This window comes from Rhipicephalus microplus, chromosome 7 (assembly GCF_043290135.1).
Source record: "Rhipicephalus microplus isolate Deutch F79 chromosome 7, USDA_Rmic, whole genome shotgun sequence".
Classification (NCBI taxonomy): Eukaryota; Metazoa; Arthropoda; class Arachnida; order Ixodida; family Ixodidae; genus Rhipicephalus; species Rhipicephalus microplus.
Window position 1 is genome coordinate 87,222,378 of NC_134706.1, and position 27,043 is coordinate 87,249,420.

General features: G+C 43.5%; 1 protein-coding gene across 2 annotated transcripts in view; it reads right to left on the minus strand.

The window, feature by feature from the left end:
• The window catches only part of LOC119179915 (phosphoribosyl pyrophosphate synthase-associated protein 2), a 39,683-nt gene that overhangs the window by 6,887 nt on the left and 5,753 nt on the right, over nucleotides 1-27,043 (minus strand). Inside the window, exons 3-10 of one of the 2 annotated variants that reach the window (XM_037431036.2) lie at nucleotides 26,162-26,185; nucleotides 21,855-21,921; nucleotides 20,385-20,557; nucleotides 18,553-18,668; nucleotides 17,757-17,844; nucleotides 12,813-12,935; nucleotides 11,465-11,535; nucleotides 9,893-10,039 (exon numbers count right to left, since the gene is read on the minus strand). In XM_037431036.2, the coding sequence (XP_037286933.1) occupies nucleotides 9,893-10,039; nucleotides 11,465-11,535; nucleotides 12,813-12,935; nucleotides 17,757-17,844; nucleotides 18,553-18,668; nucleotides 20,385-20,557; nucleotides 21,855-21,921; nucleotides 26,162-26,185 (809 nt within the window). The remainder of the gene's footprint in view (nucleotides 1-9,892; nucleotides 10,040-11,464; nucleotides 11,536-12,812; nucleotides 12,936-17,756; nucleotides 17,845-18,552; nucleotides 18,669-20,384; nucleotides 20,558-21,854; nucleotides 21,922-26,161; nucleotides 26,186-27,043) is intronic. The other variant, XM_037431037.2, reaches the window with a different exon arrangement.

Genomic DNA, 27,043 nt, shown 5'->3' on the forward strand with positions numbered 1-27,043 from the left:
GTAGGTCCGGCCTTAGCGAGCAGCAGGGCACGCGTTAACCGTGGCCGCGGCGACAACACGATACTGCTCAAGGTCGCAACACTTTATTGTCTGTGGCAATACCAAACGCAGTACAGCCCGTAGCAAAGGAGCGGCGGGAAAGCAAATGGGCTTATCCATGCCACGGGCCGGTACTTAGCTACGGAGCAGAAACCTGGAGACTTACAAAGAGGGTTCAGCTTAAATTGAGGACGATGCAGCGAGCAATGGAAAGAAAAATGGTAGGTGTAACCTTAAGAGACAAGAAGAGAGCAGAGTGGATTAGGGAACAAACGGGGGTTAAGGATATCATAGTTCAATTGAAATCAAGCAGAGAAAATGGACATGGGCCGGGCATGTAGCCCGGCCCATGTCCAATTTCTTTTCTTGATTTCAATTGAACTATGATATCCTTATTGAAATCAAGAAAAGAAAATGGACATGGGCCGGGCTACATGCCCGGCCCATGTCCATTTTCTTTTCTTGATTCTCTTCTTGAATAACGACCGCCTGTTCGAGATGGTAGTTATTGGCCCCCGCCGCAGAGCAAGCAGCATATACGGTGCTATGTCCCTCCGAGACTCGAAACGGATCACTTTGCTGAGCCTTCAGTAGCTCTTCGCTGCTGAAAGTGATTCCCATTCTCCCAAAGGGGGGAGTCTGGTATTGCGCCCACTCAGGACCGTAGCAACCGCCGCGTGCACGGTGTCACGGGTTCGCTCTCAGCACAGTGGACTTCAGAAAGTTCTCCCGCTCGGCCGCTACGCAGTGCGCCGCTTACCTGGATAGCAGCCAAGGCCGTCCTCATGGGGACTCCTCCTTTTCACCGCTGTTTCGCCCCCGACGCTTGCATGTGCTAAGGCACCGCAAGTGGCCGTCGCACCGAATTCCAGGTTCTCGGCAGACAACAGGGGGCATGAGATAGTGCATCAGCTACTACGTAGGTTGTGTATTCACCACAAAAAGGGGTGACGACACGGACTTCGGTACCCGTCGATAGAGGCCGTGGCCTCTTTGTTCAATGCGGCATGCCACGAAGCAGACATGTTGCGACGAGCCCGAATCGCGCAGGCGAACCGACTTGCTAAGAGCAGTCAAAAGCTTAGTGATACCGCATTGGGCGCCAGTGTAGTGTACACGTATCCCGAAGGAGTACGGCCACTAGCGTGGGTCTGGTCTTAGCGAGCCGCAAGGCACGCCTTAACCGTCGCCGTGACGAGAACACGGTACTGCTGAAGGTCGCAACACTTTATTGTCTGTGGCAACACCAAACGCATTACAGCCCGTTGCAAAGGCGCAGCGGGAAGGCAAATGGGCTTATTCACGCCACGGTCGTAAAAGCACTACACAGGGTGCCATGAACACATCTCCTCCGTGGTAAAGGTAATTCACTGAGACACAGCACGAAGGCCAAGTTGCTCGAGCGCAGGCAAAGGCGCTCGCATTGGCTTCAGAGGGAGACGGGTCGGCGTAGCCTGGCCACGCACTAACACACCATACCACCCTTCAGCCGAGCGTACGCAAAGGGGCAACAAAAGGTGAGCGTTCGCCTCGGGCCCGATGCGCCGTCAGCGAAGTCCGACGAGCCCTGAGCGACGGGAGTCAACGGACGGAAGATTGCGTGGCTTACCATCAGCTGTCCCGGAGAGTATCTGACCCGCTCCTGACGCATGCGTGCAAGACCTCGCGGGAGACCCTGCGTACAGCGCCACAGTCGACATCCGCTACCTGGTGAGAGGGGTTAAACGTCACTTCGCTCTCCCAGCGTGGCAGACAGCGGAGAAGGGGAGTCATGTTGGGACGTGAGAACGGCAGAAAATGCGGCAAAGCCCGCGAAAGGGCAGCGGGCTAGCCTAAATTCCCACAACCATCATGAAGGCTTGTCGCTGTTTGGGTTTTGATTTGACGCTTAATGTACATGGAAGGTGGCATGTACACGATGTAACCGCACCAGTCCAAGCACGCGAGAAGTGTGATGTTTTGGGCGTTCTCTTTGTGTACTGCCTGTTTCTTCGAGATTAATCCCTCAGTGCAAGGCTCTTCAGACAAACTGGCAAACATCAGGATCCCTTATTACAAAACGATCCCTTATTACAAAACAAAGTGTCGCACCACTGAAATTGCTGTCGGGGATTACGCCTGCACGACGTAGAAAAGGCAAAAACACAAACACATGTGAAAAGGAGGCAGATTACTGTAAAATTCCTAGGAAGGGCCCTCCTTCAATGAAGTCGAAATGGCTGGCAAAGTGGGGGGGTAGCTATATTGGAACGGCACCAAAATTCGAGATGGCGTCAAAATTTTCGCACCAGAAAAAAAAAAGTGCACTGATTAAAAATTTTATCACAGCGAACTTTGTTTCCGCCCAGGATTTGTTGTAGCTTTTATTCACTTTCAAAACGATCTCTTCGGAAAGAATCTGGTGGCTGACGATATGGTCTGCACTTATTTCGCACTCAAGGTACTCGAACAGCGCATCGTTCACGTGTTCGCTGAACACTGGCGTGCCGGTACTAAGCTTCTGTAAAGTTCAAGTTTTGCCTTCTCGTAGTTTAGCAGCAGCAAATAATCGAAATTTGTCTCCCATTCTCACATCCACTTCGGGTCGAGCTTTTATTGTCGAGACATTTGGGGCACATTCTTTCCGTTGTATAAATGCCGTCGAATAGCCTCGATTTTCTTCACCACTCAGTAGGACTGCACAGATGACCTCTCACCCCAACAAAGCAACAAATCGTGCGAGCAATCAGGCTGTAGTGCAAAGCAGGACTGGATTGGATTAGATTCATGGCATCCACCATGACTAAACGAAAGAAAAAAACAGTATTTGTATAAAAATACACGGAAACATTTTCTGTAAACTGGATGTTGCAGGCTACTGTTGCCTGGGAGCATTGCCGCGGAGCGGGGGAGGGGACCTTTCTCGAAACGACACGAATATTTGAAATTGCCAGGGAAGTTGAGGGGGGCGGGGCACTTGTACAGGGTGGGGCCGCATGCTCTGAATTTTACAGTAGTCTCAAATTTAACTGCAACTCAAAGTACATTTAAGGTGGGGGGGGGGGGGGGGGCATGCCTTTGGAAACAAAATTTTTCGTTTCTGGTTGGATATTGATGAAAATCCGCACTGACACTAAGAATGGCCTCACAGTGCTTCCATAAAAATTTCGATGCGATACATTAACGAGAAACAAATTATTTTATTGAACCTCGTGGAGGGGTTGGAGGACTTATAAAATTACAAAAATAGTTTTTAATCAATGTACACACAGCCAAATGCATGCTGAAAGAGGCTGCATTTTCAAAAAATTTTTTTGCTACAATAAATCTTGTAGTTAACATTTTCTCCAGCGACACTGCAGTGAGCACACTTGCACTACAAACATGAAGCCCTACGAAAAATTCTTCAGGGAGTAAAATGAAACACTAAGATCGCAGCCCCCTGAAGCACAGTTCAAGGAACGTTACAAAACAATAAAAATCTGTGAAGTGGTTGCCAAGATATCTGCTCCACGAGCCGAGAATAATGCCAAAAAAACTGTTCCAAAAACACCTTGAAATTGTGATCTTAGGTTTGTTTTGTGATGTTTGACTTCTGAGGCATGTAGGCTCTGCCTAATGTGCTTTTGTTGCCTTTTTTTTCATTACCTTTTTTTTTTGGTCTACAAGGAACAAGTATGGATTTCAAACCAAGTTCTCTGCATGAAGAAGTGGTGTGATAGGCATGACAGAAAATATGGTAATTGAATACGGCCATATACTAAAATGATAACACCTATCTTGTGTCAAGCTGTCATTACCATAATTAAGTACTTCTTGATTAAAAATAATCACTGAACAGTTTTATATACATAGAGGTTTTATTGCATCAGAAAAATCGCTCATTCCATGACAGCTTATGCCTTCTTTCCAAATAACAAACAGTTATGGGCAGAAAAATGGTGGCACAGGAGTTTTTTAGCAGTTTATTTAATTCTGCAAGTTGGGCATATAAAAACTCGTGCCCCTGCTTCATACGTGCTCTTTTTCCCCTCTAGCCGTGAAACGCATCATACAACCGGTCACGGAAACGCTAATCTACGAGGCTTTCAATGTTTCAGAACATTCATGGACGCTCGCGGCGATACGACGCACGGCTCCAAGCATGTCTAAATCGCATAGAGCTTATTGACAGCACTCCATACAACCGTGAAGCGCACGGCCACATGGACAGTGCAGCCAGCGTGTGATGCACTCGGCGGCAGCGTTCAGGGACCATCCGCGAAATGTCTAGCGACAATGACAAAACATCGACGCGCAATGCGCTTGGTATATTATTTTGAAGTGCCGATGCGCGCTAGCCGCTGTTCTGAGCAATCCTTGGCCATGGAGGAGGAGGAGGAGGAGGAGGAGGGGGGGGGGCTGACGAGCTTGACTGTGGGGTCCGCTGCCGATGCATAAAATGCTCATCCGCGGTTCCTAGGAGCTAGCGAGTGATATGCTTCATTGCTTGTGAAAAAGCACGTAGCGACGAGTGCGCTAGCACGTCATTCTTGCCCGCTGTCTCCCCATCAGTGGAGTTTGGCCTAAAAACGACTCCGATGACGCGCCAGGCTCGTAGACCGCACGCCCTCTCGCAATGACGTGCCGTCCTTGTAGTAATCTGATCATGCATTCGCTTACAGCTCATAACTAAAGCGTAGTTATGTTCTAAGTGATCGTCGAGCCGTGAACACATCACAAAGTAGCGATTTTCGAGAGCCGTGTCCTCGCGACGCACAAGCAGCAGATGACGATCTTCCGGAGCGAGCATCGGGACAATGGTGAGGCAAGCTGAGGCAACATAGCGGCCATAGCCCATCAGAGGGTTGGAAACGACCTTCAAACATTTGCTTTTTGTGCACTTGTTTTTAAAAGGTGGAGCCAGCTGAGGTGGGAAATTTAAACACAGAGAAATGCTCTTCCCGATAAGCCCGAGTAGTCAGCTCCTGGCCGCACCATCGCGAAGCTATAATTTTTTGAAAAACGCTGTTTTCTCGAGATTTCCAGAAAAAGGTTTCGCGATTTAGGAGGGTGAAACGAATTTTTTAAAGCACTTCTGCGTGGTTTTCAGTGTAGAAATTTTGTAATCAGATAGAAAAAGGGTTCTAAAACTGAAAGCGTGATTTTCAAAAAATAAATTTTTTTGCCATTTTTCGCGATACCAAAGCTACGTCCCCCCTTAAACCATGATATAATAAGCCCGGACATAATGAAATATCAGTTATAACAAAGTAAATTGTTAATAGTCTTGCAAAAAATATAGTGCTGGGAAATTATCTTTATCATAGATTTCAGGATATAACAAACTTATCTTACTGTAAGATGTAACTTTGTTATAACGAGGTTTTAAGGATTTAGTTTATACCAAAAAAAAACAAGCAGACATTCTGCTAGCGTGTTTCATTCTTTCTCTCAGCTTTCATTCATCTATACAAGCAATAGATTACCCAAATTACACATCAGAGCGAATAATTATGATGTCAGGGGCTGCCATTTGTGACGGAGTGTCGATGTCTACATAGAGGGCAGATAACTGCATAGGGTCATTCCAAGAGAACAGCGCTCTGTCCTGTTGTCCTTCTCTCGTATACCCATGCTGTTCTTTATGAGGGGTCATTTCTCGTTGAGTGTCATCTCCTCCACTTGGGGGCGTGAGTAGGGCAAGTGACGCTCAGTTTGAAATTTCACCTCTTTCCACGGCACATAGCATTGCGAATCTTGGCAGGCATGATCGCGAGCACCCAGTGTATGCATTGCCAACGCCTCCTAGATTTCCCTTGCCTGCCGGATTATCGGCGGTCACTTGGAAAACGGCGGTCGTCGGAACTACGGTGGTGGCGCTACTCAAGTAGCGGTGTCTTCAAATAGGTTTTTACATTTTTGTAGCTTATATGCAACAAAAATAACGTAAAAAAGTTTTTAAAAGGCGTAAGCATAATTATAATTAACCCTACTAAGTGACACCGTCATTCAGCAAGCAACTTTTTCAATACAAGGCATAGATAGCCTTTGAAATTAGTAGCGAACACCGAAATTGCCGATCTTAAGGGGGGACATGGGTCTTCGGGCTCTGTCATTTATTTTTGGACCAAATGTGTCAAAAGTTGGCATGCTTACTTAGTTTGTTCTTCTGATTCTAAATATGTAGCGATTTTTTCTGTAGCTTCATTAGTCAATGAAATAATCAAGATAAGAATTTCTATTGTTCTTACCCCAATAATAAAATAACCACCTGTCAAGAACTGATAAATGACATAGGAATTGACAGTAGAAAGCATAAGACATACAACATAGGAAGCACTTTTTTGATTGGGTCATTATTTGTTACTTTACAGTACACTAAACTTTGTGGGGGTGCTGACACCCCCCCTGTAAAGTTGTCTGCGCCGCGTGGCGCACGTGTCTCGCCACAGGGCGTTATTTCGGTGGTGACCACCACCGGGCGATAGATGGCGTTGTGTTCGCTCCGAGTACCACTGTTGGTAGAGTGGCAGCGCCGGTGGTGGCCCCTGGCGGAAGGCGGGCCTTGGTGGTGGGCGAGCGTTGAGCGAGCCTCTTCTGCGCGTGGCGGCTGCCGCGAACGGTTGTCTGTCGCGTGGGCCCCCGGTGCTCGGCACCGCGGGCTTCGCGCCGGGGTCCCACGTGGAAGATCAGGCGTTGGCGACGCCGCCTTGGGTATGTGCTAGTGTGTTGGGTGTGTTAGTGTGTGTTTATCATGTTATTGTGTGTTTAGTGTGTCAATGCGTTCGGTTGTTTGTATGGTAGCGTGTTAGTTAAAATTGGTGTATCATTCGGCGGACGATATCGTCGTCTAAATTTGTTAATAAATGTATGTATGTTGTGTGCTTTGTTCCGACCGTGTTCACTGTGTCCGTCACTCCAAGAGCGTGGCGTGGCGGTGCGCGCGTTCGCCTCGCCGAGACCCCACAACTTCACAGCTCTGAATGTAGCCATTGTGTGGTCACACAAAAGACTAGTTTAAAAAACTTGCCGCAAGAGAAATCAAAATCGGCTTCCAATGTTGTGTGCTCCAAACATATAGCTTCATGCTGCAAAAAAGATATTCTGCCGTCTGTAATAGTTTCCGATATATTCCAGTAATTTTCATGAAGGGTGTACAAAATTGCCATTTTGAGAAAATGAAGAAAACAAAGAATTCTAACATTTTTGACTGTAAAAATGTATGTACTTATAATGGTATAGCCATTGGCATATAAATGAATGCTAGAAAGCCTAAGGAGTGCGACAGTGCAAGCTGATCGAAAATTGAACGAGTACTTATCGAATTACAGCACAGTAAAATTCATTGCATGTAACCAAATACAGAAATTTTTATAATAAAATAAAAAAAATGAAGCTGCCCATTAAAAATAGGCTCCCAGCATTGTTTTTGTGCACATTTAGCTACATTGTGCGAAAACAATTATAGCTCTAGCTGTCCTAGGTCCATTTTTACCGAACAAGCAAAAAAAAAGTTGCCGAAATTTGTGCTTCGAGAATAATGCTGTTAAAAAAACTTTATTTCGCCGTTCCGAGGGGAAAATATCATGGCACACATACTTTTAGTCAGTTAATATGCACCAGGAATGTAATAGGACTGATTGTTTGCCCGAGCGTGTCGTTTTTTCTAGTCCTGTAGCAAGTTGTAGCCGTGTGCTCGTCTGCCGCGAGGCTGCTTATCAGTTCGGTGACTGTACTGACGGCGATGTACGACAAATGTGCATGCGTTATGCGCGATCCGTCGAATAACACGGCAATGTTTTCCGGCTTGTCCAGAATTAGTTACCCGTAAATGTCGCGAACCAAAGTTGCTCCCTCGCTCATAAATTTCGAGGCTACACGAGTGCCGAGGTGTTAGTTTCCTTTTCACGTAAGACTGCCACATTTTCGAGCGGAGATTGCGACAACGTTGCAAACACGTCATTAAAAGCAGTCTATCTGATGTCAGTAGCCTCCATTGCAGGGGCGGGGAGCATCTTCACCGCGAACGGATTAACTTTCTGTTGTTTGTCGACTCGCAGCGTACTCCACTCTGACGACCCATCACGCAGTTCAAGGTCCTTTTGTCAGGCGGGGCGAACCGCGGCATCGGCGCGTTTAGTGATAAGACTGCACTTCCGTTCCGTTCCGTCACTACAAAGATTGATATCTCTTGTAGCTCCACTTCTGCTTTTTACTTGCCGTCCTCTAACTGATGAGGCTGCAAAACACAGCCGTTCTCGGTAACGCTGTCGGCAACCAACGGGCTTTGTATACAAGTTTGGTCTACACCAGTGACTCGGCGACCGCCGTTGACCACGTCAAGTTTGTTATCCTCATTGTCCTGAGCCATAGCGGGGCTCTTTCTGAAGTTCACACCGAACGAACGACCACCACACCCGCTTCACAAATTACTGTAGCACAGAACTTCTTTACTGCTGCAGGCAGTCAGTAGCACCATGAAAAAATGGCGCATGCCCAAAATGCGCGTCACAATGGTGAAGCAGACGCCGAAACGCCCCCTTGTCAATCGGATGCCTAGATTTTGTCACGTGCCACAAGCAGCCAATTCAATCGTGTGCGAGTGCTTCTTGATGACTCGCTTTTGCTAAAAAACCAATGAGCAAGGCGAGCCAGCGGCGGCGGAATATTGAAGATGGAGAAACGGCCCTTCCAAACGAGACCAAGATGAACACAATAGCTCGTGTGTAACTCCAACAGTTCGGCGCGGAAAAAGCGCGATTTTAGCGTCAGTTTGCGCTCACATTCATCTCACAGGTATGTTATAAATCGATTTTGCGCCAGAAGTAAAAACGCCAGAAGCTAGAAACTTCTCAGATAGGTGCAAAAATAGGTACAGATTCCGAAAATGTCAGCTAAAAAAAGTTGAATTTTTTTCGCGATTTATGGCCTTCTAAGACCCGTGTCCCCCCTAAAGACAGTACAAAGCCCCTAATTCCTACGTAGGCAGCACCTACATAGATGACGGGTGTTTCGCGCTCATCTGGCAGGCAAGGGAAATCTAGGAGGCGTTGGAATTGCACTTCTCAGCTCAAAAGGCTCACACGGGGTTAGGGGCTCTTTCAATAGTAAACCACAACCAACTTATTGTGATAAAGTGAACCAGTAGTGTAAAAGACGCATGTGTAATTACACAAGCACATGCACACATGCTGTCATGGCACAGACACGAAAATGCATAATAGGTATGAACTTGCAGGACATTTTGAGATGTGGCTCTGACAATCGAAGCCCTTGAGGCACGCTTCAATTTTTTTTTCTTTTGGTTGCACAATTTTTCAGGTGTTTTATTTTTATGGTCTTGGAGAGTCTGAAAAATCAGACATCAGTTTTTTATAGCGGCCTCGTAAAGCAGTTGCTTTCATTGTGGTCATGGCAGTCACACCCACAGCGAAAGAGCACAATTAGGCCATACATGTATCTAGGAACTAGGATAGGAACATCAAGGCTATTGATGTGAAATCAGTCAAGACACATGATACAGTAATCATGACGGTCAACACTATGAACTTATTTCGCCTGAAAATGAATGTGTTTTACAATGTCCCCCAATTAGTGCACCTGCCTAGAGCTAGCAAATTGAAAGTTGCACCTGTGAACTTTCTATGATAGCGAAGTGTCACAACGACTAAATTTTCATGCATTATGCGGCTGGCACTGTTAGCGTACTCCAAGCGATACATGATGGAGAAGATGATCATCCGATGAGTGTTTTCATTGGGTCTATTTTTTTAGGCAACTTTCATGCAGATGACAATTTTCCCATTCTTGATAGATGCTTCAACTTTCCAGATTCTAGTGGAATCCTTTTGCTCGCTAAAACAACTTGAAGCAGAGATGAGAAGGCACTGACCTCATCAATTGGAGAGTTTTCGATGAGCTGCGGCGCATCACTGGACAGGAGTCCATGGGTGGCCAGCACGTAGATCTTATAGGCACCGCGTTCCTTCAACACTTCAGCAGCCACCACGAAGGATTGAACATCATCCACCATGTCGTCCTGGATAAGAGAACGAGGTTGAAGTGGTGCGTTGGGCATGTAATTATAGGCTCTTCACTTAAAAAGCACTGATATCAAATTCACTCATGCCAAGATTTTTGAGCCAACGAGTAGCTATCGATCCCCTAGTAGCGATTCGTGACCTAAAACGCATCTGAGCTATGAATGAATATCTGCAATATTGATTAATATATCCGCTATCGAACGTGGTTCAAAATGGGTCGAAAGCCCGCCAAATTGTAGTGCTGTCAGCGCTACCTCGCGGCCACGTCGAGGCCACTGCACAGATGATGCTGCTTTCACAAATAATGGTGACTTCATGCACACTGGGATTTCGTCTGCTAGGAGCGCACGTGCAGTCAGTCCAGCTGTGTCTCTGATGATGTGGACTAAAGCCCCTCCATGCGTTTTCTGCCGGCTAGATTAAGGGAAGACGTGGGTCTTGAAAAAAAATTGTTTTTCTTATTTGTCCGAATTGAATGAAACTCAATACTCTTATTCAATTTCTTCTGCAGATTCCAAATTTATATATTTTCGATATCTGCATTGAAACAGAAGATAATAAATCTTTACAATATGCAATCAGGATATTTTTACAGGACTTTTTGGCAATTTTACCATGTCAAACACAAAAACAAAGTATATATCCAGATTGCCAGGGAACTGGTCTTGCCAGTGATGCTAATTTTATTGTTTGCAACAAACTTCAAATGTGAAATAAATGAATACGAACATGAGTGAAAAATGTCTGCCACACATTGTTTACAATCATCATGAATTAAAATTCGGTGAACAAAATATAGAAGAAAATGAATAGCATCACCGACGAGATATATTCTATACGAACACATTGGTATCAAACACATTGATATATTTAGTTGCATGCAGCACGCTTGCTGCACATGGGCAGCAAACACTGCGCTTCATTGAAGTGCCAGAAAATTTCGTACAACAACAATGTTTACGCATCCACCCAAATGAGGAAAATCCGAATGATTGGTAGTTGACGTACAGTTAAGCTGATTTCCCAGCAGTAACCGAACATCCTCACGACAGCTGCTGTAAGTGCAAGGATGCCTGATAACTATTCTAACAGGCCTCGAGAGCTATTATAAATATGGCTGCAGTAATTTGGCCACTTGAGCGAGGTAAGGAAAGCTCGAATGCACCATTTTCGGATTGCCTGATTACTTAAAAAATTTCACAGTCTTTAAGGAGTTTGAAAAATAGGACGCTGACAGCAGATTCATCATAGCAGTTTTTTTCGCAGTGGCATGGAAGACTTTCCTCGTTCCACAATCTCGCATTGATGAGAGAAAATGATCTGAGACGAGGAGGTCTGTCAGCAATGCCCTCACATTGGTCTCTCAAGCAATATACACCGTCTGAGAATACGCGCACTGTAATGAAGTTTTTTATACTCACCACCATGATGGCGATGCGGCCACCAACGTCACCCACCACGTAGATTGGCGGTTTCTCCTTTGCTGCAGGAACTATGGAAGAAACAAAATCAACCATGAAATACAGCTCAGCAATACCAATTCACTGCACGAACAACTACTTGTATAAAGCAGCTTGAATTATCTGTCTCACTGAGATGAACATAAACGAATTTTTTTTACAAACATTCTTCCACCTTGCGCACTGCAACATTTGGTGCATTTCATTTTACTTATGCAGTGCTTAGAGTGAAAAAGTATGCATAATACCAACAGAAATGCAAAGACACTTCATAGACAGACATGCCTAAGACATTCAACCTGAAACATTAATGCATACATGGTAGTTCTTGGAGCTCGTATGATAGGCATGCACAAATTTAAAATCTTGAAGAGTAAGCGTCTGTAAAAATGCACAGCCCTACTGCTCAAACATAAGTATTCAGAAATATTGATTAGATATTGAATCCAGAAAACTATGAATACAACAATCACAAAGGGCACCGACTATAAAAGAGCATGGGCAGAATTTATTTTTTTCATTACTCTCTTGAATAATGACCAAGTGATTACACTAAGAAGCCTGAACTTCAGGAGTGTTCAACAAATGTTAACCCTTTCACACCTGAATTTCTGTGAATATTGTGTGAAATTTCCCAATCTTTGTGTCTGTTGTAATTTTTTTGATAGCTGATTACGGCCACAACTTGTTCTTGACACTCAGGCAGCACCCATCAGGCCGAATAAGGATGACATCAGAGGCGATACTGGTACAAGCTCTCAATAACAAGTACAGCTCCGGTAAGTGGCTAAAAATGGTTAATGTGGCCAGTCTATGACATGCAAAATGAGACTCAGTTTAAGTCTATGAAGCCTGTAACGGCAGACTCATGGTGCCAGGCACCACTGACTTGCACTCGCACATTCTGGCCCCTGATTATCTGCCTTAAACATTACATGAACAGTGCAGTTTCATTGTATGTGCTCAATATCAACTAAAACACGATTTATGCTAGCTTGTTATCCAATTATTTTGGTTGTCTTTGTGTCCTTTAATGTTATGCAGAATGTCTTTCCTTCCATTACTTGCTCCGTTAGTCGTAACTGAAGCCATCAGAGCTGCAGGTAAGGCACCATCACAACTACTAGAGAAGATATTTCATGTAACAAAGTATGTACTAAATAGTCAACAAAGAACTGAGATGCCCTGTGTATGCGGTGGAAAGCTTCACTGCTTGCATGAAAAATCCCACTGACACTTGACTACGATACATATACGCTGCAACTGCCGCCAAATGTAACGAAAGCGCAGGCTCGACCACGCCGCTCACCGGGCATGATGTCGAGGCCCGCCTCCATGGTGCGCCCTGGCAGGAGTACCGTCGGAGGAGAGTAGCGGCCGTCCACCATGTCCGACTCCGACTCCTTCTGCTCACCGTGGATCACTGCGATGCCTGTACGAAAGCGGCAAATTTCTATACTGAAGGGATTTCGCTCACGGAATTTCACACTTGTTCCTCAGCAATGAGGCAGTTTGTTACGAATGACCAACTCCTAGGGTTTAATGTGCCAAAGTATAAATGATGCTACAACAAGAGCTCTAGTACAAGGCTCTGCACTATTATAAAAAAATTACTGGGTTCTATAAGTGAAAGTCACAATGTGATTATGATGTGGGCTGTAGTGGAGGCGAGGGAGGGGGGGGGGGGGGGGGAAGCTCAGGATCAATATGGGCCCCTTCATGTTCATCAATGCACATGATAGCTTGACAAAGTGGACATTGAACGTGTATTCTTGAGCTTAGCAGCGCAACACCTAAGCCGCCTGGCTACCATGATGACTGGATAAACTTTCAATGAATTTCTACTAACTAGATTTCTTTAATGGGCACCTCAATACATTGACACAAAAGCTTTTATTGATTATCTGCCTCAAACTACCAATGTAAATCTAACTTGCTTCTGTGGCCAAGCAATAATGAGCCGCAGTACTGCACATTGATATGCAAGCTGTGAAAATCTGATGGAAACTATGGTGGAACCCGTAAATATGAACCCCTGTAACATAAACACTAAAATATGTCTCGAAATGCAGTGTGTCTAGCCTGTGACAGCGAGCAATAAAAATTACATTTTTAAACAGCACAAACAAAAATATTTGATAGGGTTTAATATTCCAAAACCACACTGCGATTATGAGGGACACCTCAGTGGAGGCAATACCAGACAGATGCGCCCGATCCAGCCATTCATGACCCTCTCCTCAAGCCCTCTGCTGCTCTCGCCCATCGCCTAGCCTTCGCGTATGCTTTGCGGTCATGAGGAAGAGAGCCTAGTAGTGCCTCATCACGGAAATCTTATGAAGTAATTTCTTGTTCACTTGTGCACAGATCCGTCGGGCGGCGTCTTGCCTTCCTCATGTTCATAGTACTGCCAGTCACGCAGGCTCTGTAAAAGATACGGTGTTGTAAGGTAGCGTGTCGCCATTCGTGGCCACCAATGGGACAGCGTCACTGCAATGCAACTGCATGTGCCGACTTTAAGAGCGCTGTGATGCATCAGCAGCATTGCTTCGAGCCACAAAGAAGGAGCCCAAATGAACAAATATGACAGACGTATGATATTGGAGTGAGAAACACATCTATCGAATCTTCAAGGGAAAGCGCTCATACGCAGGTGTGGCGCGAGCAGCCTGACCTCTCGTATAGCACCACATCACGTCCTCTCCCTGAACCAAGGCGGAATAATGGCTCCCGTTGAGAAGCGCGTTTGGACTGGCATTGAAAGAAATAAAGGAGGCGTTGGTGGAGGGCTCCAGAAATTTTGACCACCTGGAGTTCCTTAACGTGCACCTAGACCTAAGTACAAAAGCCTCAAGCGTATACACCTCTATCGAAAACGTGGCCGCCGCAGACGGGATTCAATCCCGCGACCTACGGGTCAGCAGTCGAGCACCATAACCACTACACCGCTGCGGAAGGTGCCCCACACACAGTATTTGTCCGTCAGCTTATACGCCACCACTCAGCGATGGATTAGGGCCAAGCACAAATACGGTTCCTTTTAGGTAGACCATACAGTACAATGCTTTTACCTTTCCGCACACACAAAATACTAAATGCTTCAGAGGTAGTATCTGGAGTGGTCCATCACATTCGTCAGAAGAAAAAAAGTTAGGAAGGAGAATTATGTGAAAAAGGTCACATCCCCAGAATGTCTGAACCGCTCAAGACAGAAACTATAGTATCAGCGCAGTATATATCACACCATATAGCCAAAGTGCAATGGAGCGAGACAAAAATTGTCTTAGAGCCTACTTAACGTTCCTTCAAGTACTCAAACTCAATTCAACTTCCCCTATTTGCTACAAGCGCTTTTCTGCTTAAGTGGGGACATGGGCTTTAAAGATAACAAGGCTTATTTCTTCAAATTAGGTGAAACTGCAGAGCCTTGTTCAGTTTCTTGAGCTTATTTTAACTATCCAGGTATACTTTACGTAGGTTAAATATTTTTTAAGACAATTGCTAATTACATTGTATTGCTTGCATTAAAAATGAAAATTTATGTACATAAAATTACATAATCATTAACACATACATGGATACTAGAAAGCCTAAGGAGTGCAACGCTGCAAAATGATTGAAAATTGAACAAGTACTTTTTGAATTACAGCACGAAAAATTCAGTGTCTGCATGTAACCAAAAACCAAATAATTTATAATAATTTGTAAAAATTGGAGCTGCATATTAAAAATCGGATCTCAGTGTTGCTTTCTGTGCACATTTAAGGGGGCAGACTGCTCTTTGGGACCAAAAAGTGACAAAAAAAAATCATTTTTTAAAACTGACATATTTGGTATCTACAAGTATTTTGCTATCTCTCTGCAAATTTTTACACACCAAGAAGTGGTAATTTTTTTGTAATGTCATTCTAACTGTCGAGATTCTTGGTGCTGTTAGCATGAAAAACCTGCAAAAAAATGGGGAACCAACTTCAAGGCCTCTTTATAATTTGCTGGCACCTGTGTTAGAAGCTCCGCTACAAATTTATGAACACTTTTATGAGGATTGCGAAACATGCACACCATGATTGTTGCTTTTTGAAGAAGCTGTGTGTTTTCAGCTTTTCCATTTTTCTCAAAAAAGTATATTTACAACTGTTCAATTTTGAGGCCTCAATATCTCTGCAGCTAGGGCAGGTACAACAATAATTCTTTTTGCAATGGAAACCTGTATGTGTGTAGGGTGCAAGTATGGGAGCAGAATTTAGAGAACAAGCCTTTTTAATTAATTATCAAAGCTTTAACACAGCTTCAACTGCTTTTGAAAATGGATAGTTCATTTTGCTGTAAAATAATAAGAAAGGCTTAAAAACAAAAAAAAAACTCTAGCATTATTTCAATTTATAGTCATTAGTCTATGTTAGGATATTTTTTATATCACTTTTAATTAAGCCCTTTTCTTTCTATGGCCGCCTTAAACAATAAGGGGGAACTTAAGTAATCTCAGGAATAAGATGAGTTACAGAAACACTAATTGAACATTTGAAATCAGCAGAAAAAACTGCATAATTCTGTGCAGTTTGATCGGGATCACTGAAAAAATAAAGAAAAAATGTCTGAGAGCAGTCTGCCCCCTTAACTACACTGTGAAAAAAGAATTATAGCTCTGGCTGCCCTAGGTCCGTTATTACAGAAGAAGCAAAAGAGGAAAGTGGTCAAAATCTGTGTTCTGAGAAAATGAAAAAAAAAAAAAGATTAAACCTTTTATTTCGCCGTTACGAGTGAAAAATATCATGGCACACATACTTTTAGCCAGTTAATATGCACCGGGCATATAATCAGATAATGTGCACTCGTTAACACATGCTAACAATCAGACTGATTGTTAGCATGAGCGTGTCGTTTCTTTGATGTTCTGCTGCAGGTTGTCGCCGTGTGCTCGTCTACCGACAAGACTGCTGATCAGTTCGGTGACTGTACTGACGCCGATGTGCAATGAATGTGCGCGCATCAATCGCGATCCATCGTATGACAAAGGGATGTTTTCCAGCTTGATTCGTAGATGTCGCAGACCGAACTCGTGCACTCGCTCATCAATTTCGAGGCTGCAAGAGCAGCGAGGTGTTAGTTTCCTTTTCACATAAGATTGCCATATTTTCGAGTGGAAACTGAGGCGTAATATGTTCATTATTGGGAATGCGTAGTTGAAAGCACTCTACCTGTTGCCAGTAGCCTCCACTGCGCGGACGACAAGCACGTTCACTGTGAACGGATTAATTTTCTGTTTGTCGACAGGCGGCGAACTCCACTCTGATGACCCGTCACGCAGTTCACACACAAACGAGGTCGTTTCGTCAGAAGGGGGGAACCGCGGCATCAGCACATTTAGTGATAATACTGCGCTTCCGTTCCATGGTTGCAAAGATTCGTATCTCGTAGCTTCACTCCTGCTTTTTTTTACTCCCCATCCTGTAACTGTTGGGGCTCGAAAACACTGCCGCTGTGAGCGACGTTGTCGACAAACGACGGGCTCACACGTGAGTCAAGCCTACACCGGTGGCTCTGTGACCGCAGTTGACTACCGCGGGTTCGTTATCCTCATTGTCCTGTGCCATAGTGGGGCTCGTCTTGAAGTTGACGACGAACGAACCATCGCCACACCCGCTTCACACACTTGTGTGGCGCGGAACTCCTTTACTGCAGCACGCATTCGACAGCACCATGACAATATGGCACATGCCTGTGTGCCTCACAATGGTGAAGCAGACACCGGAGACGCCACTTGGCCAATCGGCTGCATGGGTTTTGTCACGTGCTCCATGCAGCCAATAGAATTGCGTTTTGGTATTTCTTGATGACGTGTTTTTGCTGAAAAACCAATGACCCAGGTGAGGCAGTGGTGGCGGGAAATTGAAGATGAGGAGACACCCTTCCAAACGAGACCAAGATAGCCACGCTAGCACGTAACAGCAACGGTCTGGCGCGGAAAAGGCGTGATTTTAGCGTCTATTTGTGCTCAGATTCAGCTCACAAGCGTGTTATAAATTGATTTTGCGCCAGAAATACTGACGCGAGGAGCTAGAAACTGCTCAGATAAGTGCAAAAATAGTTGCAGATACTGAAAATTTCAGCTTCAAAAAGTCGATTTTTTCATGATTTTCGGCTTTTTAAGCCCTGTGTCCCCCCTTAATAAGTCAAATACTGATCATAGTAATTGAAGCACAGCTTGAACAAAGCTCAAAGCGCAGCACAGGTGCGCACACTAGCAACTCACCCAATCTCAGGCGCTCCGCGTAAGATGTGGCCTTGTTTGCCGTGGACGGATTCCTAGCAACAATGACTGCATTTCTGTAGTCTGGGATCTGCAAATGATTTTTTTTATGCTTCCACGATCATCCAGAGCCTCCAATACCTAGTACACCATACCACATCGTGATACACGGGTTACAAGGGTGTTGCCAAGACAATACCTTTTGTAAATGTGAATGTATCTTTCTTTTTTATGAACCTGGGGCTGGACAAACATTGCCACAATTCATTTTCTAAAGTACTATGAAACTGTTGAAAATTGCGCTTTGTACATGATGAAACTTCTTAGGAGAAGCACTAAAATGCTGAAACATGTCTTGTCTCTTCTTTTGCTTATCATCTAGCACATCTCCCTATTAAGTTTCTAAAATATTTGTCTTTCACCATAAAAAAAATGTGGGAGTTGCTTTGGACTTGTAACACCAATTCCCTAAAAAAAGATGAAAAAAAATAAAAAAAGGAGACCACATTCTCGAGTTTCTTACATGCCGGAACAACATAATTACGAGTCACATAATAGCGGTAGACCCCCTTGGGTTCAAATGCATGTAAGCACAGAAGTTTTCCAGCACTTCGCCCTCCCACCGAGATGTGGCCAACAAGACCAGATATGGAACACTGATCTTCCAGCCCAGTATGCCACCTTAGCCACTGAGCTCAGCTGCTAGGCCCATGGCAGGTTCCTAACTTCATTCACTTGAGTGTACTTCACCAGGCAGTGGGTAAAATTCGGCAACGCAATCCGAAAACAAGGTACGCACACATTCGGTGATGTACTGCAGTAGGAACGGCGAGGCTCGCAGGTTGTCGACGGGGATGTCGAAGAAACCCTGCACCTCCTTCTGGTGAAGATCCATGGTGATGATGTGGGTCAGACCTGCGGAACAACATGTATGTCACCCCTTTTACTGAAAAAAACCAAAGCCAGTTCGAGTTCCTCATCACCAGTGCAGACATACTGAGGTCAGGTAAGAACACATCACAGTTGGACGGTACCCATACATATCAAGTTAGAAGGGGATCACAAGAGAGTTCTAGCATAGGTAATTCGATATATCGAAAATATATTCATGGGGATTTCATAAGTGGTTGATATACACAATGATTTGTCACATGTGCGCTTGATATATTCAGATATGACTGCAGTCTAAATGTGCTAAGTTGAGGGTGGCTTGTTTTTGTCAGCTTTTAAATCACCCCTTATGTTTTCGATTTCGAAAACAACGTTGAATGTTGTTCCCTTGTATGATCTAGAAACAGAAAAGACAACATACATATTCAAGATGCCCTCATATGCACTACAACTTACCACGCACAATGGCATGACTGCATGTGAACCCTACCTAAATTCAGTCCCTGCCATCGAGAAACAAAGTGACGACACTGTAACGGCCACTGTCCATCGCAACATCTACACAGAGCTGCCAAGAAGGTTGACAACTCACTCTGAGCCTATAAAAATCTTCTCCAACAGGACACGCACGCTCTTATCCTACAGTGTCTGCTCCCTCCCCCTTCACCTTATTAGGGTGGAGGAAGCATTGCCTAGGAGGCTTCGAGCTGGGGTGATCCTAATACCGGCTGTCATCTCACCACGAAGATGCTCGAATTTGCCACTATGTGCTAGGCGTCCATACTGCTCTATTATAGTGATGCAAGTAGATGCCTACCATCTTAGGTGAACATGTGAAGTGGTACAGTCTGAACGCTTCTCGTCACATCCTCAGACCTTCCCTACAGAGACACTATCAGTTATCACCGCTATATTCGTCACAACGGGTTCCAGAAGACACTGGTTTACTTCATACACAACACCGGCCTAACGGCATGCATCTAATACACACAAAATACGATGCCCTAAGAGCTTACATAAGAACAAAAAACAAAAAAGTCACAGCTTTGCTGCAAAGGCGAAGCAATGAACGCGATGGCAACACGTTTAAAGGTCACATGCAGAATGGAAAGCAGATCGAGACATACCCGGCGTTTCTCAGGAACAAATGATGCACAAAATATATTCACAGGTACAGATGCACGCGAATAAGCATCTCAGTTGTTACTTTGCTGTGTCTGAAAAGAGTGAGCTTTCACACACGGAGACTGCGATGATTGCAGTGACCTTTGTGCGCCCGGTAACTACACCAGAATCGTTCCAGGTAAAGCCCGAGGCCAGTTGGAACTTCTCCCCTTCTCCCCACCGCGAGATAAGGGTGCAGGAGGGAGCATGCCTCCCCTTTTCTAAGCAGGGAAAAGTATGTGTGAGATTAGAGCAGGCGCCACTAGCACAATCCCCCCCCCCCCCCCCGAGATGCTCGTGAGCAGCAGTAAGTGGTAGATATAAATAGCTTGTCGTTTGAACAGTGAAGGATGTGTTCCGGGGTGGCTCAGTGGTTGACGCCTCGCTCTCTTGACGCAGAGGTCTCACATTCGATTCGGTGCACCGAAGTGTTTTTCTGTTTTTTTTTTCTTTTTTGCATTTTCATATATATATATATAGATGCGTATACATATAGTGTGAGTGACGGCGACGGCAAAATACAGCCGAGAGTGTCCATATAATTTCTATTGCAATAAAATAACAAGAGAGACGCACCAGCCTTGACGAGCATCTGTGCCAGCAGCTTGGAGACGATGCATCCTCGCTTGCGCATCTTGCTCTGCTTGCCGTACGGCAGGTACGGAATGACACCGACAATCTTGCGAGCACAGGACGTCTTGCAGCAGTAGGCCATGATGAGCAGCTCCATGATGCTGTTGTTGACGTCCCTGCACGAAGCACGACAAAAGACGAGAAGTAGAAAAGTATTTCAGGCCAGAAAACACTTATGAAAGGCATTCAAAGGCTCAGAAACATCGCTAAATCGAACACGAAATAGAATACAAATACAAAAGCATAGATTTGAAACACTGAAAACTTATGTCATTTTTAAATGCCCATTTCAGAGCTTTTATGTGTCTATTCTTCTGCATTATGTGAGGTTTTTTCCTGTGTGCTGCCATATGCTATCACAATTGACCAACTAGCTTTTAAGTATGTCTTAAAGAGACACTAAAGCAAAACAATGAGCCGTTTTAGATTGCTAAATACACTCTGAGAACTCCATGTCTCAAGTTTCACAGTCATAAGTTCATTATTAGCGAGAAAAATCAAGGTTGAAGTATCATTTTTTTAATTTTGCACCGTATTCTCTGCGCGTGGCGTAAGAAATTCCGCAATGAATATTTTGTATTTTCGCGAGATTGGCTCAAATGAAATTTTTCTGAAACTTTTTATACTAAGTCTATGGCACCCACTGATGACAATGTGCTTAAATTTCAACGATCAGAAGGTATGTAGGACCTAGTAGACGCCTTCAGAATTTATGAGGTCACAGTGTCTGGTGCAGGAATCTCAAGGTGCAGTGTTCGACCGCAGTTTCTTTTCGCACGTTTCCTCACTTACCAAGTGTCGTGTCACGGTAAGAGTGGCGTTTTCAAAATTGAGAAATTGCTCTTTACTGATACGGGAAAAAGCATTTCGCTCTCTAGTGTCCCTTTAAGACGTTGACTTTTGTAAAGATACTGCTCACTTTTTTTTTATTTCAATTATTTTTGTATGGTTCAGCTGGACAAATAGGTGACTGACCTGGAGATGAAGAAATATGCGGCATTTCACTTTAACTCCCAATACTTACCGCTCCAAACTCTTCTCGGTGACCCTTTAAGCACAGAGAGAAAGCAAACAGCATTATCTACAGAGTAGCACTTATTTTTGCTCGGCTGTTGTTTCATGAAATACGTTACGCACGTTACTAGTATATACGGCTACAGTTAAGCATTGCAACTGTTGGCTAGATGGCATTCCGGCGACCACAAAGAAATGCCTAGAGCAGCTAAAAGAATTTGCATTCATACAGGTCTCCATTGAAGCCACATACACGTGACGTCACCACGACTGCGAGCCACTTCACAGTGCCTTACGACAGCTTATATCTTGCTTACATAGATAATGCACAAATAACCACACCACACAGTGAATTTCGATATCACTAGTTAGATTTTTGCTGAAGCGAGCAAGACTTACTTGGATCCTGTCTGAATGATGTAGACATCCCTACTGCGTACAGACTCTCCAATGTCAACAAGGGTTTCTGAAAGCACATGAAGGAAGTCACAATCAAGTCTTACACCCCGGTGTATCTCAGCTTTTACGGCAAAGAAGAAAGAAGAACCACTAAGACTAGCTTGTGCAAACAAAGGCAACTGATGCTACTGATGTAACACATCAGAAATATACTTCTTTATAGCTTGAAGGAAATGAGACAAGGGGAACAAGGCTTATCCCTACTACAGTTGGAAGACTCCACAAGAGAGCTACAAACGCTTACATATCACATGCAGTAGTTTTGGATGTACTTAAATGCATTCAAACATACTAAAGTTTCCAACCATTTCAGCCTAATTACCATGTCTGTAGCGAAGGTGTACTGCTGGATATTGCATCTACAATGCCTCACTGGAACCCTTATGGCTTGCTACAGACAGAGTCTGCACAGTTTACCAGAGGAACAGCACGAAATATTCATGACCTATGCTTTAAACAAATAAAGCAACAAGCTCCTGTCCAATTCTAATAATGCGATATGCAATGGGCTTCAACCCCTGCTAGTGATAACTGAACAATATTTCTCGTTTTTACACTAACCTTATAGTGCAATGACAACTGCCAAACCTGCACAATAAAGCGCAGAACAGTCGGCTCATTGGTAATGGTGCTTGGCTAATAAGTAAGAACCCCTTGAAAATGAAGACAAGGAAAGACTTAGGCTGGCATCATGTAACTCTATTTAATTTTGTTTTTATAATAAAGTTAGCACTGACCAATTTCTAAAGGTTTTCTACTTTACCTGTCAATCAAGCATTAAACACTTGATGAGTCACCAAAGATTATGATACATTACCTTGAACAAACTTGAAGACGTGGAGAACAACCGCCATGTGTCACAATTCAAGTACAGAATAGCTATTCATGGCCAATTTCATTTTGATAGAAATCCAGATCAATGAGTGTTATATAATCAAGTAGTCTATAATTTTATGCCAATAAATTCTATCATGCCACCACTTACAATTACCCACTGCGAGAACTATTCAAGGGGGGCTACCTAGCCGAGGCATACAGCGATAGTAGAAACCACAAGATAATCCTCCAAAACATTCTGTACAACTGTACACAGAATGTGCAAGAACAAATGACAACTCCACCTACCACCACCACCTATTCATGCAATGCACACAACTACACTGCATGCCAGCCACCACAAATGTTCATTACACATGCAGCCCACTAGTCCCGCAACGTCAAGTTAAAAAAGCATTGTAGCATGACAGTGATTTCACACAAAGAACATTTAAGCCAAGACTGCATAAGAATGAAATAGTGTGAAATAATGCAAAACCTCTGCAATGATAAAAAGAAAATAAAAATACATTTAGTAAAAGGCTTACTGTCCCAACATAGATGAAAGCTGCCCTATTCTGCTACATCGGTCAATGTAACTGTGAAATAATGTTCAATAAAATCCATGTGTTCTTTTTTACTCTTAATGGCAATTTGCTGCGCTGTACAGGCATGTTTTTCATGGCACATTATATGCACTTACTTTATCCACTCATTATGAATGTGGCCAAGTCAATAAGTAAACACCTCTACGTTATTTTTCACATATGCATAATTCTAACTGCTCAATGTGAGCTCCATCAGAGGTAGTTCATCAAGATAATATTTCTTTCTTTTATCATTCTAATGCAGTCACCAGACATTGCCTGCAACAAGTAAGAAAAAATGAAGATGTAATGATGTCCAAGTGACTAGCAAGCTCTTAAGGGAAGATGTGAGTCGAAATACGCAAGATTTTTCCCCAAAATTACATAAATTTTGTTTTTATTTTCTTTACAAGTTTAGTTTCTCCATTGTCAGGTCAAAACAAACTGAAGATTGAAATTAAACTCAAAGTACATTAAAATCCCTCTTAAAGCACACAATGTGGCTACTAAAAACTTTCTTATTACCTAGAGTTTCCTGGAAATTGTTACCTCACTGCTTGCCATTGCATTTCCCATTAGGAGTTCGCAAAAACCAAAGGCTTAAATAACCATGATTTTCAAGCTTTTATGATAGAAGATCTCATCTTAATAACATGTTTTCCGCATAGATACGCTTTCACTCATATTTCTAAAATAAATTTTTCTCAAAATCCATTTTTGGGCAACTTGTGTTTGGACATCATCTTTTTAGTACTTCTGATAGCCCGATTGGGATGAAATTTTGCTCACGTATTCCTAAGCATGAGAAGAGTGCAAGTTTTTTTTTTTTCAAGCTTACTATCCCGTTTAAATATTACAAACATAACGTAAGCAATTATTATGAGCTGAGGATTCTCAAAAATTTCAGAGTATAATTTTTCTTGTCCATTAAATTTTATAGGCACTTTCTTGATACTTATTTGCATTCTACAGTTAATGTAGAGCAGTATCAGCATTAATGGCACAGAATGATAAACGTTTATTGGCATTAAAAGTATGCCTATAACAAACTACGTATAGTTCGTACACTGTTATGGCATAAAACGAGAACTGTGCAACTTACTATAAAACTAATTATATACTTGAAATCAACATAAAATCCTATATATACAGCAAAAACTTCATTCGCCTAGGCTACAGGTTAATGCAAAGTTTCTTTTTTTCTTCGAATTGCATCTTCCCTCCCTTAATGTGATCCATTGTCAGTTCCTCTATTTTCCATTTATCACTACTTCGAAATTGCAATTAACAGTAGAGTCAATCCCTATATGCTATACCTGGATTCATTGCCAACTTTATGCTTTAAGTTTGTATGTTTTGTACTCAAACTGTCAGTTTAGCATCAATGTGTCAGGCGGATTTCAAACAAGCTAATTCCAATGAAGCAATATTGTGCAAGAAAGCCGTCTTAAAGGTGCCCTGAAACACTTTTTTGAGTAACTATGAAATTAATTCAGTGGAAGAGCTTATTGCCTCACAAATTCAATGCCGCAAAAAATTTTACAAATCTGTCCAGTATGAGCGGAGTTACAAAGATTTGTCATACGCTGCAAGCTAGCAGGGAGGGATGGGAGATGCAAACAAAATATGTCACGTGCGCCTCATGACCTTGAGCACTTTTTTTTTTCATCAAATATGCGACTTTTTCAGTGCGATTGTCAGCGCACGCGTGGACAAGTGACGGCCTCCCGCGGCCATCTCTGTAACGACCGAGCGTGCCATGTTCAAATCAGCCAATGGCTGATAGATGGGCATTCTACGAGTAATTTTTGAGCCTCTTCCGTCATTTGTCGAGGAAATAGAAAGCAATTTTTAACTGACTTTGATAATTTATTGTTAATTCCAAGCCTCATGCTCGGAATTCTCGGAAGCCTCTACTACCGATTGGCAGCGTTTTTTGACCATGCTCAAAAAGCGTTACGAGGCCCCTTTAAGCAGAACCAGGCCTCCCCACACTGACTGCAACATCCCCACACTGACTGCAACATTATGGCTGCTCCCTCCCCCCTCATAGCAAGAATAAAATTTGCGCTAGAAGCTATTAATAAATTGCAAACTGCTGTAGTGCACATTTAGCGTAAGACAATATGCTAGACAATTACAGAATAATGCTCTTCCGATTGCGCACAGGGGCAGTGTATTAAGACACCACATTCGCAAGATATCGCTTAAATGTCACATTCAGTAATGGGTGCTCGAGGAAAGGCAGGCAAGCATTCACTTCAGTCACTGAAAACCCGAGACTTCAGAATCATGTCACAAAGAGATACTGTTGCCCAAAGGGGTAATCTCTGAATACAATTGCAGGATTGGGTGCTACAACGGCGTACCTATAAAAGCCCCTACAAGACTGCTCCGAGTTTCACAAAAGTTGCAATAACTCTTAAATCTTCTCTACATTCACTAAGCTTAATGAAGTGGGACAGCACGAAGCGCTGCACAGTCTATCAGCGATGCAACTGTTGTGACTACGAGTCGCAACATCACTTGCCACCACAGCAACATAGTACAAAAAGCAGCACCTCGTTATCTGACACGCTACAATATCACACGCCGACACCAAGTCAGTCCTCGGCGAATATCCGAGCACTTACAAATGTATAAGGCATTCTGCAATCACTTCCTTCCTCAAAGCATGAAGAGTACAAGGAACACACCAACGACAAATACAACTGCCGGCAGAAGCCTCTACGGAAAAGGAAAGGTGCCAGTAAGACAAAGCGAGGGAGACGAAAGACTCAAAACGGATAGGAAGAAAGACTATGCAAAAGCAAAGATGCTTTTCACTCGCAGACTCGGGCTTACCCACGCAGTTTGTGTGGTCGCCAACTGCGAAAAGAAGGGGGAAAAAGAAGAAAAAAAAGAGAACGAGGAAAAAACTATAATGGAAACGATGGCTTTCACTCTTGCATCATGAATCATAAAAAGAAACACAGTTTCCTCGGCTATTTTGAGAATTAGAAGGGCTGAAAGCAGGCTAGCGAGACATCGTTCAGAGAACAACAAAAGTGTAATGCCTCGTTTTCGATAAAAATGACTAAAAGAATGAGGAGTATAAAATAATAGCAGCTACCATACCACTGCACAAAACTGCACTGCCGACACTTGAAAACATTTACATGGGAAATGCTACAGTGTCCGGATTGGGAAACATTCAACAATAGACTAAATCTTAGGTGTAGATTACTGCTAGTACATGAAGAATAACCTTCCTTTATCCTTTAATTGTCTGATCTGTGCACTTTGGGATATTAGGAAGATGTGAAGTTAGAGCAAACAAAAAGTGCACCACTTGCAATAGTGGCGCAGGGCTGCAACCAATGCCAGAGCTAGTGTTCAACCTAGCCAAGTTTTGCTAGTAGTGCCGAGCATTTAGTGCTAGAGTTGCTAACCTTTTGCTAAAATTGCTAAGTATGGTCAGATTTGTGATGTACGTGGCTAGCGGTTACATTGTTTTTGACAGAAACATGTAACGTCACTCGTTATTACGCCATGTCAAGCAACTTTAGTCACGTGACTAGTTGTTGCACGGCTTACGATGAGAACATGCCACATGACCAGCTCTTACCTAATGTGTGATTTTAGTCACGCGACTAGTTCTCACATAATGTCACACTGATTTTAGTCACTTGACTAGCCACGTGATGTAAGTGGGTTTTTAGTTGAGAGAGTAGCCGTTATATGACA